The sequence below is a fragment of the Rhopalosiphum padi genome, chromosome 1 (genome assembly GCF_020882245.1).
Source record: "Rhopalosiphum padi isolate XX-2018 chromosome 1, ASM2088224v1, whole genome shotgun sequence".
Taxonomy (NCBI): domain Eukaryota; kingdom Metazoa; phylum Arthropoda; class Insecta; order Hemiptera; family Aphididae; genus Rhopalosiphum; species Rhopalosiphum padi.
In genome coordinates, this window is record NC_083597.1 from 46,942,205 (window position 1) to 46,964,212 (window position 22,008).

Sequence of the window (22,008 nt, forward strand, 5' to 3'; positions counted from 1 at the left end):
GACAAATACATAAATATAATAATTAAGTATCTATGTAAAGATATGTGGTATAAATCATTATTTTTTTAGTAGCAGCATATGATTATAAATACTAGTATTTGATAAGTATTTACAAATCTATAGTAGTTGCTATTATAAATGAGAATATAGGTTTTACCTATGTGTATTATAAAAAGTTTTTATTTCAGTATAAGTATTCCAAAAAAAAAAAAATAAATAAAAGGTAGGCAAGTGGATATTACTTTGCTGAACATTATGACTTATGAGTCGAGTGGGTCACTATGGGTGTATTAAATTTGAATTCAATGATATATCATTGTCTATGAAAAACGATTCTGAGCAGACACGGTCTACAGGACTGCAGCCTATTATGTCACCATATTACCAAGTATATTTCGTGATATGATTTTGATATAGCCATTAGTAATTTAATTTACTTTAACTATTACGGTAGGTTAATATAAAATTTCCCGAAAATATTGCATTTATTATATTATTAGTATTTAATTTATTATAATTAATTATATTTATATCATATTATATAAATTTATATAACTCTCAAAATTGTAATAACATATCTTTATCTAAATACCATAAACCAGCAAAAATAGATGAAAATGTTATTTCTTATGGTGAAGTTCATAATAATATAATTTTTGTAAAAGTATAGTTTCCATGAATACTATTTTTAAATTAAAATAAAATAATTAATATTGTTATAGTAATAATTATAATATCATAATTATGATTATTTTTTATTAATGATAACATTTTCAAAACATTACAATAATTTTTAAGTGATGTTAAGTATTAGAAATTAAAATGTCAATAAAAAAATATTCGCTAGGTCAAAGTTCTTGAAAATATAGTACGAGTATAATAATTTTTCGAAAAAAGGATTTGCATAAAATTCCCATTTTTCCAATTATAAAAAAATTACCGAGTTTGTTAATTTTACCCTTCCTAAGTACTAACTATAGATCCAATATGCTACCTTCATTTTTGAAAATCAAAGTATTTTTACTGTCCCAAAATTTGATGACAGACAAGAAAAACACATTATTGTAAAACCAATACATTCATCGCTCCGCTCAGTATAATATAGAAGGAGTTATTAAGTAATTTAAAGTTAAATGTTTACTTTATTAAGTGATACATTAATTTACTATTTTCATACCTACTTATCGATCCATAGTGTATATCATCACGCCATAAATATATTTAAAATAGTCTATTATGTAAGCCAGGGACGTACACAGAAAAAAGTTTTGGAGGGTGTTTTTGAAAATTAGTTATTAAAAAGTAGAACTTTTTTTAATAAATATACCAAAAATTTTTATGAAAATTAGGTATACTAAAAATACTTTTTTTAGATACAAACATTAATCTAACAAAATTAATATTAAAATTGAATAAGTAAATAACCATGCAAAAACCCAAGTATTTCGGGGGGTGTTTGAACACCCAAAACACCCCTCTGTGCACGTCCCTGATGTAAGCAAATATTTATATTTTAACGATTAACTCTTGAAATTGATAAATTTAGAGATGCTGAAGTTGAGTCGCTGCAGTAGAATTCGATTTTCTACCCTACTACGAGTTGGTGTTGTATAGGGGTTCAAAGTTTCCCGCTGTTTATAAGTGCGAGATATTGCTATATTGCTGATTTCTTAATGTTTCCAGTGTTTCCACCCTCTTTAACTTAACTTTGCGGTGAATGTAGTACACATATTGTTCATACATTTGGCCCCTTTCATTTAAATCGATTATTTGGTTTTGGACAAGTTGAATTATAACACTTGTAATTTGGTTATATATTATTATATTTTATTAACTCAATTTTTGAATTTGTAAATCTAAATTAATTAACTAATAAGGTAGGGCGTTACAGAATAGCCAATGTAGAGGTTATAATGTATGTTGGATGATAATATTATTATTTTCGTAGTAGGTTGTGGAAATACCAATCAAAGTTGGTTGTTTTACGACGTGTAATATATTAATATTTAATGAATATTAATTATTGTATTATAATTTTTGGCGCATACCATAGCGTAAGTAAATAACACAATTATAACTATGAATTCATTATTATTATAATACAAGAACGTGTTTGAATTGGTCTATTTTATAATCTAGTTTATAGTAACCGTTTTAGGAGTACAGTACAGTTTACGAATATTATATTTTAATACCCTACAGGTGTTCAACAGGTTCTCGTTACAAAAAAAATTGAGATCATTATCAATTATTCTTAGGATTGTATCGACATAATGTGTATCGTGTTCTTTCACACTAATTATGATTATTTAAACTAATTTACTAGTTTTATATTCTAAGTCTCTCGTGATAGATGTATTAATTTATTTTAATGTTCTACTGTAAGTTTAAAATACTAAATTTCCAAATGACTATGAAAAACGATGGCGCATAATTTATTATATATAAAATATAAATTAAATTAAATTTTAAACTTAAAACATTTGACACAAACATGACTGAATTTGAGTATACGTATTTTTGTTAGATTAAAATTGCTGTAAGAACAACTTACGAAGATCATTTTTCTATATTTTTAAGCTTTTTATCCAAGCATGAAAATATTTTTCAGTATTTAAAAAAAAATTGTACTGTGTATAAAAATTATAATTTTTAGCAATAGTAGAATGCTTTAAGTTTAACTTTTTTTTTGTTTAATTTTCTACCTAATTAAAAATTGTAACAAGAAAAATCGTTATTTTACATTTCATTTCAATACTCCATTTTATCAACATTTGAAATTAAAATTATTGCAAAAGAAAATTGTGCCTATGTTTTGACGAAAATGTATGTATTAATATATTAATTAATGTTTTATAATCAGATGCATTGATTGAGAATTGCTACCACCTTCAAAACGATCTTGATTACATTGTTATTTTGTGCAAATTTCTTGGTTCTAGTTCTAATATTGGACCGTGTAAGTCTGTAGTGTTTTCAAGGGGTTCGAACGTCTACCTGCTAAATATATTCCACAAATGGCTTTGTTCTCATTTCCGTTAACATAGTGTCCCGACATCTCCCGTTTTTTCCTTTCTCTTAATCCTAAAACCAACACCCTTACATTTATTTCCTGTAAAGCGTTCAAGGCGGTGTTAGGCTTTCAAAAAGGGTTGCTGTTAAATATAAGCTTGCTGCCTCATTAAAATCCTTGTATTATTATTCTTATTTGGCCAATTCTTGATACTGGTTGGTTGTCTAGAATTTGTACACATCTGCCTTTGACAACAAATCGGTCGCGTTCAGCTTAAGTTTTCGCTTTTGCTGATTTCAAGTTAACCATTATCACCTCACCCCATATTCCCTGGTGTTTTTGGCACTCAATCATTCAACTCCGCCCCGACCGTCATCTCCTTAGTGTGACCTATTATTCTTTCTCCATATAAACTGATGACAGAATCGACACCTTTTCTTTTCTTGAAAATCATTTCAGAATTCCTGCGCACCGTACGCTTAATTTTTCTCCTTTTGACTTTTGTTATTCTCTTTTACTGCACAAACTACCTTGTTAACGACCTATTAGTCAGATGAATGGGTCTTATACACAAGGGCAATTCTTTTTTCTGTTTTTATCCAACATAATATTTATTGGCATACTGTTTGTTTTAATTTTATAAGCTATATTTCTATTGTTATACTACAATTCATACCTTGTTTTATTTTAAATACAACAAAATAAAACATTGATAGAACCTATACATTTTTAACTTCGTTTAGAATTTAAAATTACGGAACAGCCTAGGATATCTCGTAATACAATAATTTTATGATCTTATATTATTATAAAATAGATAATAATTATAAAAATAATAATGATAATAATAATGCGTTATCTGTTATTTTAATGTTGACTCACTTTCATATTATAGTTCTATACTGTTCATACTATATTACTATATAGAGTATAGACTATAAAGACGTCACGTATTACATTTAAAACAGAGTAAACACGTTTTGTTTGCTCAAGTATTTGCGCTATCATAAATAAAAAAAATATTTTCACTATAAAAATACAGGGTGGAGCTTATAAGTAAGTGCAGCCAAATGTGTAAGCTAAAACTACAAAATGGTGTTATTGTTTCATTTATAATTTATAATTTTTAATAAAAAGCACAGAATAAAAACATAATTTATAATGTTCTATATAGATACCTTTTAGAGGTACTAACAAGGAAATACATGTTCATTATCTTATACAGAGTAGATAAAACGATATCTTTTTTCGTATATTTAGAACACCGTAAACTTTATTTTATTGTGTTAATTAATTTTGTGAATTGTGAATAATCGAAATTCAACTGTGGCGTAAACAACAACGTACATTTAATGCACGTGCCGCATTAGTGCACCGCGAATCGGATAAGCTCTGAAAGTTTAAACACGGGATTAGAATCAATCCTATTCTATTTGCGAGGTAGCCAGACGTGTATATTTGTGATGTGCGGATGAATTTCCAATATGTTCCAGGTGGTACGGTTGGTGGGGTAGGGAGTATTCGTAAAGCCTCGTATAGGTATAATGGACATGTGTGTTTCGTTTCAGTGTTGGCGTCGCTACTGAAGGGTAAACGGTCGTGGTCGATGATGAGACAGAAATAAACTTATTAGATATTATTTCTTGAATTGCATTTTTGTAATACTGTACATAATAATAACGTTGTTAAAATTTCAAATTCATATGTTTAAAATTCGAGTCTGGTTAAGGCTTCGTGCGTAGGTATCGAAGTTATAACAACGTTGAAATGTGAATTTTTTATGCGTTCCGATTTCGTTATTAGCATATTAATAACGTTATTAAATACGACGTGCTCAGTGTTTTATCTACACTATCTCGGAGTACCGATAACAGTGGACCTACATTGATATCGTTACTACTAAACCTCATTTGATTTTATATTTGATACTATTGTGTTTCTGTTCTGTTTGAATAAATGTTAATCGTTTGTTTGGTGCATTTATTCCAATGAAATCAACGATACGCTTCAAAGCCTACATCAAAAAATAGTATAAATCATTGTTTTAAGGTCTAGAATAACGGTCATACTGTTGCGAGAATAATATCAATAAATTATTGTTTCAATTTTCAGTTGATTATTTAATGTTATTATAAAAAATTGATAATGAATTTTTATTATTTTTAATCAACGTTGGCAATTGCTTGTAAGCATATCTAAAAAAAAAATCTGTTCATTTAATTTTTGCCTCTTAATTGAATTGCTAAATTTTAATAATGTAGTCTTTTTTTTATATTGAATATTCGTTAATATTGCATATGATATATTAATTGAGTTCTTCGTTGTTTGCTAAAAAAAAATATTTATATAGTATATAAGCTGTTCTATCTGTTTAATTTTTTTTTTGTTCAGGGTGCTGTGAAGTATAAGGCACTTAAAATAATTATTCTTATGACTAGTCCAGTTCCATATAAATGTTACTTGTCTATACAAGTTTTTTTTAAATTAACATCGCTGAATTTATACACATTAACAGTACAGTTTTTTTTATGTCATTGTTAAACATTTTTAATAGGTGTCTATTATACAAGGAAACCAAATAAATTTAATTTTTCTTAGTAGATGGAAACTTTCAATTAGCTGTTTATTATTATAATTTGTGGAGTATTTCTCAACAAAAAATACAATTTTAGTGTTTAATATTATAATAATTTCATATGAAATACCCATTTCGAGATTCGTTGTATTTATTGTTGATAACTGTTAGTGATAATGAACTAAATGATTTGGTTTATATCTGTACATCAAGATGTCGATGTAAAATTTGAAACTAAACCCCTTTCTGTGTACAGGTATAATATGTAAACACAATAAACGTCACCATAATAGTTGATGTTTGTTAATTTGTTTAACAATTGTGTAAGTTTTGGGTGATTTGTACAAATTAGAATCTGCACTTGCATTTATAATTCAGTTCACACGTTGCTGATGCAAAGCATAACGTGTTTGATGCCATTTCCTCGTATACCATATTATGAGATTAAAATATATTTAAATTTACATCATTTAAATGTTTTTTGTTTGTTTAAAATTTAAATATTTCACTACATTTTTTATTCAGGGCACAGTCAACCCGTTGTTATATTATATATTACATAAATACGGAATTCAATGTTGGTAAAAAGGGGCGTGTGGGCAGGAACTTTGCTCGAGGCTTCGTGATTGTTGTTGATAAAAGCTTCGTGTTTGGAAAACAAAATCATATATAATTCATCTATTGTACATTATATAGAAGTAATATAATAGAAATATTATCTATAAATCACCTATTTGACTTTGTGAGATACACCGCAAAACATTATTACTTATATAACGCCGGCGCGAAGAGTTTTCCGATCGCGAGTTATTATATCACATAGGTAATTCTCGATGTAGGTATGTATACGTTTCCGATTTTTGTGGACGATAATAAAACAATTTGTATAGCGTGTTTTGTAAATGTCATACTGCGATAACATTTAATTTTCTCGATTTGTCGATTACGATAGTGACCGCTGGTAATTGCGCACTGAGTTGTGATGGAGTTGGCCGAGAAAGAGATAATGTTATATGTGATTCGAGGTAGTATATAATGTCTTTACATTGCGTAGATTGTCGTTACATCTCGGATAATTGTAGTCGTTATTTGTGGCTTGTTCAGTCGACGTGAAATAGTGCCACGGTAAAACGTTAACGCAAACTATTATTTTAGAAGGGCGAAAATAACGTTTTTCTTATATACATATACACTTACACATTATATTGTATACGCTGTCAAAACTTAATGAAAACACGGTGGCTCTCTGCACTTCCACGAGATCACGGCTAACTTGCGATTATAAAAATGATTATTAATGACGACATTGTTATAGTCGGTTAGTGTATTGCACGGGAGCTTATTCTTTTTTAATGTAAACAATTTTCAAGAAAGCTACTAATTATTTAATTTTTTAACAGTTAATAACTCTTGAAAACCTGAATATTAAAAAAAAGTTTTTGAGATAACGTTGTTTTTATGTTTTTATTATGTCCATAAAACTTAATTTCAATCATAATGTTTTGAAACTGTGGTTTCTTTTTCTGAAAATTCAGGATACTTAGTCAATCTATTACACCTAATGGCTAATATTTAAAAAAGGGTTTGTGTCGGTAAATTAGGTTTCAAAAAATCTATTCAATCTATAACGGCTATAGCACTGCATTTTATTATTTTTTAACGTAATTTATTCTCGAATATTTATTTATTTTTATTAAATGAAAAAACAAAGAAATAATTTACATTGTGAATTCCCACTCTATTTTTATTGGTTTCTTGGAAAAATCCGTACAGTATACCTATATATTATGCACAAATAATTCTGTTGAGGCAAAAAAATAACTTTATTTTCAATTCTAAAAAATATTCGTCATTTAACAATTCGGAAATTGATCGACTTTTAAAAAAAAAAAATATGTTTGAATAAAGTGCAAAAACTGAGCAGTTTTCAGTATGAATTCGCTGTATTATTTTTCAGTATAAGACAAAAAAATGTACAACAAATATAATATATTATTTGTATACTGTGCTAAAATTGTATTTTTGTCAAATGAATTCGGACAAAGGAACACTATGGTGATTTCATTACAAAGACAAGTTGTACATAGAAACCGTCGACTCTTCGAGAAAATATTACATTATAATATTACATTCTACAGCGCGAAAGCATATCGATATAAACACTCCAGGGACAGAGGCCTGCCACAGGGCTATTATAGGACTTTAATGTTTACAATAAAATATTTAGTCATTGTATATACACGTGGCCCGGTATTATATTATTATATATTATCATTTATCCGCATAGTAGACAAAACCGGGTGTACAATTTTACTATATTGTTGTCAAATCAAGTTGTTGTGACGGTGTTTTTCAAATCTTGGCGGGTCTTGATTATTGTGATGAACTGATGATATAATATGCTGAGTGCTGATATATAGTGGCTGCGGTGTGTCCCACAACCACACACAATAAAATTATGTGCACTGATCACGGTCGATTGTTGTTTGTGAATAGGTCAGCGTTTTGCAGTGGTACAGTTAACGGCGGCAAAGACATGTCAAAAACACTGCTCATTGTATACACTTTACCTGTCATAATTCAGACATAATTGAATAATACGTTATATATTTTTTACTAATAGTAATTAAACTACTAGACATATTATAGGTACTCGATACATACAAAGTGATTCATTCAACTATATGTAATTAGGAATATGCACTCATTGTACTCCTCATTTTTATTTATCAATTATCTTTTTATTTTTTTTTATTATACCTACCGATTTTCTTAGATTTAATTTCAAAATGAAAGTATAAATATGAGTAGTGAAACAACATTTTTAAGGGACGCTCCTTGTAGATTATTTTATTCGATTATTATACAACGACATTTTTGGAACAATATCCATTTTAATGTATAAGTGCTCAGTTATGAATGTTTGATAAAATTAAAAAATGTGACTTGGACAATAATACATTTATAGGTATGCTATTTTTCTGTTACCCTTTCCTGGAAATTTCGTCACAGTACTCGTGTTTACGAATGTAATAACATATGTTGTCTGGATTGCATTTTATTTACATAGTCATGCAAAGGAACGACGTGGTGTCAATTGATTAGTAATTGCGCAGCTTATAATATTATTGTTTTCCACGTATGTTACATATTATGTCGTGTTTTCGTTATAGTAACTCTGACGTTTCAAAAACTATATACAATTCTGTTGTTAGACGTATTTACTGTCTTGTGTATACGCACGCACGCACACGCTCACATTATATACGGGTACTGGGTAGTATGAATAGTATGATATTATGTCCCATACGTTTTGGATCGTTTCTAATCATTTTTATTTGAAAATTATGTAAATCTGTGATGTCCCGGAGGCCACTAAAATGGTGTGTGTCGTACGTGATGTCGTATATTTCAATTGTTTCCGTGGAACGACTTTATAATAATATGTTACAATGTCCGAACATACAGGCGATTTCTCTTCTTTTGATATTTGTTCTTAAAATATTGTTTGAATTATATTTGTAATTGACAGTAACATTTAAACCATAACAAATAAAGTTGTAGTCCTCGTGGTTATTGATTTTTTGAACACAACCAATGTTTTAAATTCTGATTAGAGCAATGAATCAATAAATCTTACAATTCTGTGAGTTTTGTTTAAGTATGTGTGTGTGTGTGTGTATCGTCAGTCATCACCTTTTGGAGCACTCGAAATACTAAGATTTTCAGCTTCAATATCTTTTCTGATAGAAAAATAAAACTAATTGGTACTTTAGGAAGTTAATAGTAAAATATTTCAAGTACTTTCTAGGAAAAATGGGAATTTTCACACAAAACCAATTTTTGACTAAATCGATTTCCTTATTTTGTTGTAATTCAAAACGGTTTTATAGTTACTTGAAATTTCCATCAAACGTGTATATATAGTATTATATTAATTAAGCTTTATTTTATAGAAGTTTGAAATTTGTATTTTTTTCTATAAATGTCAATAATATTTTTTTAACAAAAGCTTGAAGATTTAATACGAGCTTCCTCATAAGTTTTGCTTTAAAGTTATTTAATAATATTAAAGATACACAGGCACGATTTATTTTTACAAGCAATTGAAGTTAAATAATGTTGTCATGTTGACAAAATTCGTCAAAACTGTAAATTATTTTGTAGTTAAAACATTATAAAATTTTCAATTTTTATAGCTAAGGTTTGAATAATGATATTAGTTGTTGTAATTTAAAAATATTTTTCGTAGGAACTTGAAACTTTTACGTATATTATTATAATATATTGTATATATACAATAAAATTTAAAAAAACTTTAGATTAATTGTCTATTGAGTATAGTTAATTTAGTATTTATAACACGAACTATCTATCACTGTTCTATGGTAAGGAGGTATTGATTTAAAAGTTAATAACAATACTCTAAGTACTATATTATATATTATTGTAATGATAAAATATTAATAAATTATAATATAATAAATGCAATGTTTTCATCGAAAATTAAATAAACTTATTATAAAATACTTATAGTAAAATTAATTACTTTAATTATAGCAAAAAATAAAAATATATACATATCATGAAATATAGTTACTAATCATTAGTAAGTATAATGTAAATCAATATGATGTCTTCGCTCAGAATCGTTTTTCGTATACAAAGATTTATCATTGAATTATAAAATTTAACACATACTACCTTTATCTATTTGGTCAATAACGAGGTAGGCGCAGTTGGTACCTATAACTAAACAGCAGAGCCTTTTTTCCCTTTTTCTTGATTTCATATTTTAAAGCAGGATTTTCGTAATTTACATATGAATACTGAATTGTTGGGTATAAATCATATTAGGTTAACACTAGCAAACGCCTGTATCTACTTGGCCAATAACGAGGTAGGTGCAGTTGATACTTACAACTAAACAGCAGAGCCTTCTTTCCCCTTTTCTTGATTTCATATTTTAAAGCAGGATTTTCAATTGACGTATGAATTACTGAATTGTTAGTATAAATTATATTAGGCTAACACTAGCAAACGCCTAATAATAAGTTTCTTTTTATGATTATGAGGGCTCGTTTAATATTTTGCTGGGGATCAGTCAACTCTCTTAATCCCATTTACAAAAAAAATAAAAATGGTTTGTGAAATTATTTCTTTTGTCATGTGAAATTTTTAATAAACTCGGGTTAAGCTCTATTATGATGAATATCAGTACAAAATGTGATTGCAGTATACTCGTAAAAGCGTTATTGTGTCGCAAATAAAATAGCATTTATGCGTGAAATCGAAAACAATATTATCTGGTTACCAATTAATAAATTAACAGTTTCGAGTTCATTAAAATAATATTTCTCGTTTTATAGTCACCCTACGAGCGATGAAAGTCTCGACGAATTTCGAGCTGTTCCCGGGGATCTGCAGGAAATCAACCCCTCCCGCATCAATACGTAATAACCCTTCCCCCCGGCGCGCGCGCAAACACGCACCCCACGAGCCGTCGAACACGTGTCCGCCTCTACTTCACGTTCATCGTTACGTTGTTATTAAGTAAATTAATATTACTCGTGGATCAACAACCTTATAAATTATATCGAGCGCGTATTACTTTACTGTATGCGCACATCGATGTCCGGGAAACGACACGAAAACTTTCTATGATTTGTATAATATATTGATATTTAGTATTTAATAAATAAGCGACTAATATTGTTTCATTTTCCACAGGACGAGGAAAATGTCACGGTTTCTCCGTTCGCCGCCGCCGTCATCGTCGTCGGACGACGCTGTAGTCAAATCATCAATCCAGACCGAGTGATCGTGATTCAACAACTCAAAAGTCGGCGAAAAAGATAACGCAAAAGGCTCCAGTCGCGTTGTTCGACAATAAATTATTATAATTCCTGTTATGTTTTAAATAATATTTATACCGATCGTCGTCGCGAGAGCAGAACGTTATTTCATTTATTTCTGTTTCCGACGACACCCCCCGCCTTCTTCACCGAACCATTACACAGCCATCCATCCCACCACCACCCAGCGGTCCGGTCGGTTCGGCGTTTGTATTTTTCGGGCGGCGTCGCCCACTGCCGCTGGAGAATCGCGTGCGGGCGCTACGATTCCCCCCGTGACGCGGCGCGCAACAAGATGTACGCCACCGCCGCCGCCGCCGCCGCCACCACCGCCGCTGTCGTCACAACGAACGTCGTCATCGCCACTGCCGGCACCGCCGCCACAGCAGTAGCAAACGTCGCAGTCGAGTGTCGTCGGAGGAGTGCAGCGCCACGCGTTCTCCTCGGTTCGCGATGATCCGCGCCGCAGCCGCTGCGTGCGCGCCATGTGACGCGTGATCCGGCCGCGCGGTAGTTCACACGGAAAATAATATTATTGTTTTCGTATTACAATATTTTTATTACGATATCACGTACACGTCATTCGGTCGAATCCGTTCGTTTTCGTTGCGTTTCGTAAGATAACTAACAAAGTACCTAATATTCTTCCTACCTATCAGTAATTATTCAGGTGGGCACGTTATTATTATAATATTATAATATTATATTGTTGTCGTTGTTGTTTTAACGTTGCCGACGTGTACCCAACAGATAAACAAAGGTCTGCAAGACGCAACTCGTGGTGCTCGACGCTCTTAATAATTGTCACACTCGCATTTTGACTGACAGATGAAGTACAAACGACCTTTGCTCAAAAAATGCCGTCCATGAACGGGTGGTGGATCGCGTTCGTCTGGCTGTGGTCGCTGTCCGTCGCGACCGCGGCCGTCGAGGAAAAGGTGTGCGGCAGCATCGACGTGCGCAACAGCGGCGACCGCCTGTCCGCGTTGCACAACTGCACCATCGTCCAGGGTTCCGTGCAGATCGTGCTGCTCGATGCCACCAAACCGTCTGACTTCGACATCAGCTTCCCGCTGTTGCGCGAGATCACTCAGTACCTGGTCGTGTACCGCGTGGCCGGCCTGTACAACCTGGGAAAGCTGTTCCCGAACCTGATGCTGATCCGTGGCACGCACAGCCCTCATTTTCCGGGACTGGCGCTCATGATCCACGACAACCTCGATCTCAGGGAGATCGGACTGTACAGCTTGACCAACATCACACGGGGTTCCGTGATCATTTCGAAAAACCCTAGTGAGTCACGGCGATGCCCATTTATACAGTGTAATCCATTTAACTAATGACGTGAAAAACTAATTATTTCAGAAAACACAAACGTTTTTGAAAATACTTCCTTTACACAGTTAACTTTATAGTCGTTACAAAACAACAATTTTGGGGGGAAAAAAATGTATTTTCATAATTTTTTATCGTTATAATTTATTTCATAAGTTATTTACTGTCTTGAATGATAAAATACATTGTTTATTTCATGTTCCAAATAGAATGTGATATGTAAAAAACAAATTTCAGACAAGTAGTTTATTAGTAATTATTAAAGTTTTGATGAGCGGAGTTGTGGACCGACTTGTTGCGAGATACCCTAGTACCACTTTACTTCGCTCTGCTAAACTTTAAATAAACTGCGCTCGTCCAAAATATCTTAGTAGTTTTTGAAATAATGAGTGTCTTACATTAAATGAATTACCCGGCATAAATCACGATAAGCTGCACGATTGTAGGTTTATATATATATATATATATACAGTGGCCACGCTATTGTCACATGGATGCTACGACGATCGTATATGTTATGTGTCATTATTCGAAGTCTAATTACAATTTTTGTTTTATTTTTTAATGTATCAAGAACCCAACGTCACCCGACCACCATTTATAATAGTGATTACTGATGGGTGACATAATGGAATAGGGGAATTTGAAGTATTTTTTCTAAGAACTTAGGGTGCCTATTGTTGAACACTCGTTACACGCACTCCTCCATTATGCGAATATCATTATTTATAGTATTATTAGAGTAACACTTAATAAATAGTTTGTCATAGCTGATTTTCAATATGTATCCACTTCGAATTTAAGTTAGAGCGACTCCCCCTCGCGATTGAATATTGGTTCCTACTCACCGGTTGGAGAAATTATGACAGGATTATCTCTGACACTGATCCGGTTTTTATAATGGATTCTCAATGATCATTGATTATAGGTAATAATAAAAAATAATGATTAAACTTAATTTAAAAAAATCTTTATTCGTTTGTGAAACTAAGGTCCGCATTTGAATATTACTGCTATTGACAGTATACAATCGATAAAATTTTTATTTAAAAATTGGAAATTATATTCAAATACCAATTAGTTTTTTAAAATCAACTTTGTGGGCTCCAAAAATAAAATAACATAAAATATGGCTTCTGTATCTTTATCATTAATACATCTGCACATATTATAATGACATTTATTCTTATGTTAATGAAGCAATAAATTGTCTTTCGTTTCATTTCATTTCACATGTCGTCTCAGTCTCTCTGAACGAGCAATATAGAAGAATAATCCTTTCTGTATTTCCATCATTGTGGGTTTTAAGTTATAATTAGAGTAAACTTACTGGATACAAAATGTAAAGAAGATGATTTTATTTATGACGTTGCTACACGGGTTTTTTTTAATAATTTATCCATTGGGTATTTACAATCTTTGCAATTTTTAAGTTTTTTTAATTAATTTATTTTTTTCATTAAATTCCAAATATGATCTGACTAAATCAAACGTATTGTCGCAAATATAATTATCATTTTGATTATAAATAATTTTACCTTATTTTTAGTCTTAAACCACATGTGGTTCAAATTTATAACATTTTAGGTTTTTTCCACACTTCGGTCCGTATAGTGTCGATATGCTATTTGTTCATCAATTGAAATCATTAGCGGTTTCTACTAATATTGTACATAATCTAAAAATTTATCAACAAACAAAATATTTACCATTTTAAGCTGAAAATAAACAAATTGTTAAAATGAAAAATCAATAAATTGGAAATTGTACAAAACTGAAGTATAAAGACGTATTAAGGTTCACTAACATATTTATAAAGTATTATAAAAATAATTAGTTATTGAACAATTTGACAATAATTATATAAAAAAAAAAAATCAAAACGGATAAGACGGACAAAACTATTTGAAATAAATTACATTAACTTTTTCTTGACTTTAATTATGTAAACTGATCATTTATTAAATTAATTATTTATTCATTGAATTATTGAAGTTAAGTTTTTGACTAAAATATTTTTCTGCATATAAGACCTAAGCATTGAAGACGTTCTTTGACCATGGTAGTTTTCTAAAAGTTCTTAATTATTTACAGTTTTGAAAATGTACTCTGGTTAGAAGAGTTAAATATTATAACATTAAACCTGTGCAAACTACGAAATAAAATTTGAATTAAAGATGATCAAAATTATGAAAATATCTACTAACTTTATAGTTAATATATATAAAATAGTAGATTTTAATTCTTACCGTACTGCCACACTAAGTAATGAGTGCAATGTAAGTACTAATGTACATTGTCGAAATCTTAAATGTCGTATAGTCGTCACAGATAAGATAAAGAAATGATTATAACAGGTAATCTGAATAAACACTAAAACACCTGTGTATAAATGATTATCACATAAAACTATAGTTATTAGATAAATCTGTATTCAATAAATTGTGTTAAAAATAGATGTGCAATTATAATTTTATAAAAAAATATCATTATAAAATATGTATATTTTTAATTTGTTAATTTAAATTTTATACAAAAATATCATTATAAAATATATTTATTTTAAATTTGGGGATCCTGGATCATTTGTCTACCTAGGCGGCCCTATATTATATCACTGTCAAAAGTATAATAGGCTGACAAGTAATTACCTGTGTCAGGATATTTTGTTTTAAACTTATTTTTTATCAAACTATTTAATTATTCAATCATTTTAAATTTATTTATTCTTTTTGAATAAATTACATATTTTGATTGTTTTTATAATAAAAACGCGTATACATAGTATTGATTTTTTTGCAATTGTATATTATAATATGTATATACGTATATATATATATATATATATGTATTATAAATTATAACATTTACGAATATACATATACGATATACATATACGCTTTTGTACGTATACCTACTATTGTTAAAATTTCAAACTCAAATCACTCACGATTGGCAAATATTTATACATTAATACATAATACATTCATGTAAATATTTATCAAAATACACAAACCAAGAGTAACGTACGTTTGCGGTTTTGATTATTGAATGAGCGCATGTCTTGACTAGTCTTGAGCAACCAACCTTCAAATTTATGTACTAGTATTTTATTTTAATGCATATTATATAATAGGTACTTCCACATAATTTAAAATACTTAACAATATATATCATTATATACTTATAATTAGCGTTTGCCTAAATATTTTTAATGTATCTACGTGGCTACATCCAAATGTAATTATTTTTTTTTTGTTTTTGGAAAGGGTAGAAACTGTTCGAAAAACAATATTATTATATTACACATATTATATTATTATTATATATTTGTCGGCTTGTTGTTAATAAACAAAACCAAAACGTTACCGAATATTATATCGCGTGTGACAATATTATTGGTCTCGTACAATATATATTTTTTGATGATAAATGTGTATAATGTTAATATTAACACGGTACGCACGATGTAATCTAATGTCCGGGGGACGCTGGACGTTGTCACCGTCTATGATGGAATTATCATTTATCGCAAACATATATTATTACATTTTCGACAATACCAGTCCATTACTAACGTAACTACAACAATAATAATTGTGTGACTGGCGGGCCTATATCCACGCGTGCGTAAAGCAATGTACAGTCCAATATTGTAGAGTATCTAATAAATAGACTCTAATAGTCGTAGTGAACTTTTGCTTCGCCGAGCACGAAAAATGACGCGTACGGTTCTCATAATTCGATTACCAAGTTTCATTCTGCTAGTTTTAATGATTCAGAGCGTGTTCTTCCCGTATTAGATTTTGGCACCTATAGCGGCGCAAAGGGGACCGCTGCAAATTATGCGATCGAAATTAAGTTTTTTTATAACGGTTCGTCCTGCAATACCGTTTATTAATTAAAAAGATACCAGAAGAAATTACATTTTTGAAGAAGCATTGTTACGGGGCTGGCTGTGGCTGTCAATCAATGTCGACAGAATTAGCCTACGGTTTAAAAAAAATTAAAATGTTTTTCCATGAGTTGTGTAAATAATCAAGTATGTAAATGCGAAATTTCGGGGGTGTTATGTATAAGCGTTACAAAAGGTTCCGTGCTTAATAATGAATGTCTAATGAAATATTTATATTGCCGAGAATGTTATTTTTATATTAGTTTATCAAATATTTATTTTTTAGTGTCTGTCAAATAATAATCAATCAATACAATTTAATCGCCTACCTACTCATACTTACTCAAAAACTTAATATTAGTCAGCCTCCATACACGTTGTACATTTCATCCGTTTTTCTATGTATAGGTGATGTCTATGTGTATTTAAGACATTTGAAAATGTATATTGATAATTGATTTATGTTTACCGCGATAAAACGAATTAAAACATCTGGACTGTGAATACTACCGATGTATTTTTGTAGGTTGTAGTGGAATTGGTTTTCTTTTTTTTAAAATAATATATCGTGTTAATTTTTGTAGAATTGTGTCACGCGACAACAATCGATTGGGGCCAAATCGCCAATGGAGTGAGCAACGACATTAACGTGATCAGCAACGACGAACCTATAAAATGCAACGGATGCTCTAATATTGGCTGCCCGGGAGACCTGTGCTGGTCACACGACCCCGTCCGGTGTCAGTACGGGAGATTGAACGGTTGCCATCCATTGTGCGCTGGCGGTTGTGAGGAACCGCACTCTGCCAAGCATTGTTTTGCGTGCACCGCTTACATGCACAAAGGCGAATGCATCAGAGAATGTCCATACGGCCTGTAAGTGGTGTTCACAAATAAAAAACGGTATTGACAAAAAAAAAAAAAATACTGATCTTTTTATTTTTGTGTTTAGGTACGGTCACATCAGGTCATGTTTGACCGCAGAAGAGTGTCATAGTCTACCGGTGAGCAGAGAGGAATCGACGCCGGACGATTTGAACACACACTACATACCGTTCGAACGCGTTTGTCGCGACGAGTGTCCGTACGGATTCGAGGTGACAGCGGACAAAAGAAATTGTACGCTGTGCACGAAAACGAGACACGGACACTGTCAGCGGAACTGTAATAGTTTCAAGATCAGCGATGACATGCTGAGGAAGAACTACGAATACCGATTACACACCAACTGTACAACAATCAAGTCTCTGGAGATCGAAGTCAAGTATGGCACAAGCGAGGATGTGGAACGTCGACTAGAAGAATACATCGGCAAAGTAGAAGTAATTTTGGATCAGTTGAAGATCATACGGTCGTATTCGCTGAGCTCTTTGAACTTCTTGCGAAGTCTGTACGAAATACGCGGTGAAAATACTGTTAATAAAATGGCCTTGGTGATACGCGGCAATAAAAATCTACAAAAACTTTGGACTAACAGTGAAAACGAGACGCGTCCCGTGAAGATATTGAACGGCACAGTATCTTTCCATTACAATCCAAAGCTATGTATGTCAGAAATATATAAATTTGGAAATTTGTCTACACTGCCTGCATTCTCAGATATAGAAGTGTCAGTCATATCTAACGGTGATCAGTTCGCATGTACTGTTTATAATTTACAAGTAGATACCGTTAAAATTGAACCACAGTCCATTGTGTTACAAATGCACAAACCCGTGGAAGCAGATCATTTGGAAAGGTTTCTTGTATATTTTATCGAAGCATCCAAATGGAATGAAACTATTGAAACAACCGATTGCGAAGATTCTAGTTGGAAAATTGATGATATAAGTTCAAAAAAAGTTTTCAACGACACTGAAATTTACCATGTCATTACAAATTTAGAACCTAACACGGAGTACATTTATTATGTAAAGACTTACACGATTTCTTCTAAGACTAGTATGAGTAGTATTTTTCGTAGTAAGACACTTCCATCAAAGCCGTCCGCTCCCCAATACTTTGCTGCTCAACCATTGTCCAGTTCTGCAGTAGAACTCACATGGAAACCTCCTTCACATCCCCATGGAAAATTAGTCAAATACATTATCAAGGGAATTCATTTAACCGACGACCAAGCCATTTTGGATGAACGTAGCTACTGTAGAAACAAAACGATCAATGGTAATGGCATAACTCACAAATCCTCCCAATCAATTGTTAAACCGTCTGATGATACATGTGAAAAACAGTGTGAGCCACAAAAAAATATTGTTAACAATATATGCAACACTTTTGAACACGGTATAGACTTGGATTTGATTTCATTGAACAATCACAGATACACATTTGAATCGTGCAGTAGTAACATTCTCAATATATTTATTAATTCAAAATGTTTGGCAATGCAAAACAACGACGACACTATCTTTCCGAATATTATAAATGAAAACTGTACAGAAATGTGGTCAGTCAGTAATATAGTGAACAATGTCACTCATAAAGATGGCAGCTCATCTTATTTCCAGATACAATTAAATGAAAATGTTACATCGTTTAATCTTAGTAACCTTAGGCATTATAGTCAATATTTGTTGTCCATATTGGTTTGTAGAGAGGTGGTAAAACAAGAATTAAACCTGAGTAATATCAATGCTTGTAGTCAAGAGACATTGATATCTTTCCGTACTTTGGAAAACAAGCAGGCAGATATTATTGATAGCGATAGTGTACAAGATGAAGTCGTGAACAATCACACTGTCATTATATCTTGGGAGCCGCCAATTCTGATAAATAGTATATTACATAGTTTCCAGTTGGAATATAAGCGCTCGGATGCTCCTAATTTTGTTTCTGTGTGTATTACTATGAAGGAGTATGAAAATGCTGGTCGATCATATGTCTTCAAGAACTTACAGCCTGGTGTTTACCAATACAAAATCCAAGCTGTTTCTTTGTACAAACCTGGGCCATTCACTACTGTGAAAGAGTTTAATCTTCCATATCCAGACTCATTTAATAGTTGGAACCTTATTCTCATTATTTTCATTTGTGGTTGTATATTAATTGTATTAACTATATATTATATTCGTACACACTTTAGTCGTAAGATTTTGGAACGTAATACTATGTTTAATTTAGCCAATAATCCTGGTTATGTCGGTATATATGTTGAGGATGAATTTGAGTTGCCTCGAGAGGATGTGATTATACAAAAAATACTTGGTAGGGGGACATTTGGCACAGTTCACGAAGGTCTGCTAATGCCCGATTCTATACCATGTGCTGTAAAGTCTGTAAGCAAGACAAACTTTTTGAGATACCATGCAGAGTTCTTAAACGAAGCAGCCATAATGAAGAAGTTCAGCGAAGCATACCATATAGTGAGATTGCTCGGTGTGGTGACTAAGACCCATCCACCACTACTGGTAATGGAGCTCATGGGCCGTGGTGATTTGAAAAGTGTATTGGTAAAGTGCAAGAATTCCGATGATCCACCTCCACCCAACAGGTAAAGACTTGAATATTTATTTTTGATCTGTAAGCATTTATTAACACTTTTTTTTTATGACTATTTGATTATTTTTCAGGTATACCATCATTCGTATGGCTGCACAAATAGCTGATGGTATGGCATTCCTAGAATATAATAAATTTATTCATCGTGATTTAGCAGCCCGAAATTGTATGGTGGCTAATGATATGACAGTGAAAATTGGTGATTTCGGTATGAGTCGACAAATATATAATGGTGACTATTATCGTAAAGGAAATAAAGGTGAAATGCCTATACGGTGGATGGCTCCCGAGAGCCTTAGTGAAGGTATATTTACCAGTCAATCAGATGTCTGGAGTTACGGGGTTGTGATCTGGGAAATGATGACGCTGGGAGCACAACCCTATTCAGAAAAGAGCAACAATGAAGTCATGGCGCACGTGCTTGACGGCAACTTACTTAACTTGCCGATATTTTGTCCTGATGTGTTAGCTGGTATCGTTAGACTATGTTGGAATTGGACTGCTTCTCAACGACCAAGGTTCCTAAAAATAGTTGAAACACTTGATGTTTATCTGGAGGATGATTTCAGGTTCATTTATTATAAATTATTTACTAACCAATAATATGATATAATTTATCATTTGTTACAATATTTTCAATTCTTGTTTATAGATCAGTTTCGTTTTATCATACACGTGGTTTACACAACGAATCACCTGCTGATCAATCGCTGATGTCACCATGTACTACGTACGAAGAAGATGTAGATAACGAAAGTATTTCTTTCGAAGGCGGTGACACTGTTGCTGTATATAGTGCGTTCCATGTAGACAAAAATAAAATGAGTAATGGCCATTTATCGCCAATGTAAATCTTAGGGTCAAAAATATTTAAGTGAAAATCAACGTTACCAGTAAAGTCTATTTAAAAAAATAAGTGTTTTTTTTTGTTTTCTTTATAAATATTGTATAAGCGGTCTAAACTTGTCATCTGGGTAACCGTTTTTGTAGACTATTATTATTTCGTTGTTAACTTTTTTTTATATAATTTAATATTTTGATGTTTATGTTCTAATTTTATTAAGAATTAAAATTACATAATTTTTTTTTTCATACCACCTCACATGTATAAACATATTGTTCTAGTTTCTAGTCAGCGTGTGGAAATCTTGTTTCTCCACCGTCTGTTTTTTCATTTTATTATTATTTTATTTTATTTTAGATTTTTACATGTCATTATAAAACTAAAAAAAATTAAATATATATTGCCATATAATTACTTTTTTGGAACTATCTGATTACTGTTTAAAATATTTTTTTTAATATTGGCCAAACTAATATTTCCAAAAAAGTATTTAATATTACATGAGCGTATATTTTTTGAAAATATTTTTGGAATATAAAAGTCTCAATTAATAAATACAATGAAAATATAAGACTAATATTGTCTCACACTTTTTAGGAAAATTCAGTTATATTAATTATGTAATTGTAATATTGTTAATGATAAACATTTATAAAATTGTATTTTAGGTAAATTTTTATAAACGTTTGATATTTGTCCTCTAGTAAAATTATCCTTTTCCATATGTGTTTACTAAGATGTTCTTATAATTAAAAAATTTACCGAAATTGGATCTCTCATTGTCAAAATGTTTACTTGTTATCATAATATTTTTTCTTAAAACAGTAAGGTAATTAAAATTATTTGATATTTGCATATTGCATATAGTAACTAATATTTTAATATTATTAAAATTCAACCGATAAATTTGATTTACATTTTTTACTGATCACTGTTTAAACGGTTTTAATTTAAAAATATGATAAATATATTAAACTATACAATTTACAATTT

General features: G+C 31.1%; 1 protein-coding gene across 4 annotated transcripts in view; it reads left to right on the forward strand.

The window, feature by feature from the left end:
* The window catches only part of LOC132918525 (insulin-like peptide receptor), a 44,992-nt gene extending 23,566 nt beyond the window's left edge, over positions 1–21,426 (forward strand). For all 4 annotated transcript variants that reach the window (XM_060979785.1, XM_060979787.1, XM_060979786.1 and 1 more), the window contains exons 2-7: positions 11,319–12,113; positions 12,194–12,736; positions 17,258–17,549; positions 17,626–20,163; positions 20,243–20,740; positions 20,824–21,426. In XM_060979785.1, coding sequence (XP_060835768.1) covers positions 12,301–12,736; positions 17,258–17,549; positions 17,626–20,163; positions 20,243–20,740; positions 20,824–21,022 — 3,963 coding nt within the window. In that variant the 5' untranslated portion in view covers positions 11,319–12,113; positions 12,194–12,300 and the 3' untranslated portion in view covers positions 21,023–21,426. The remainder of the gene's footprint in view (positions 1–11,318; positions 12,114–12,193; positions 12,737–17,257; positions 17,550–17,625; positions 20,164–20,242; positions 20,741–20,823) is intronic.
* The last annotated feature ends 582 nt before the right edge of the window (positions 21,427–22,008 follow it).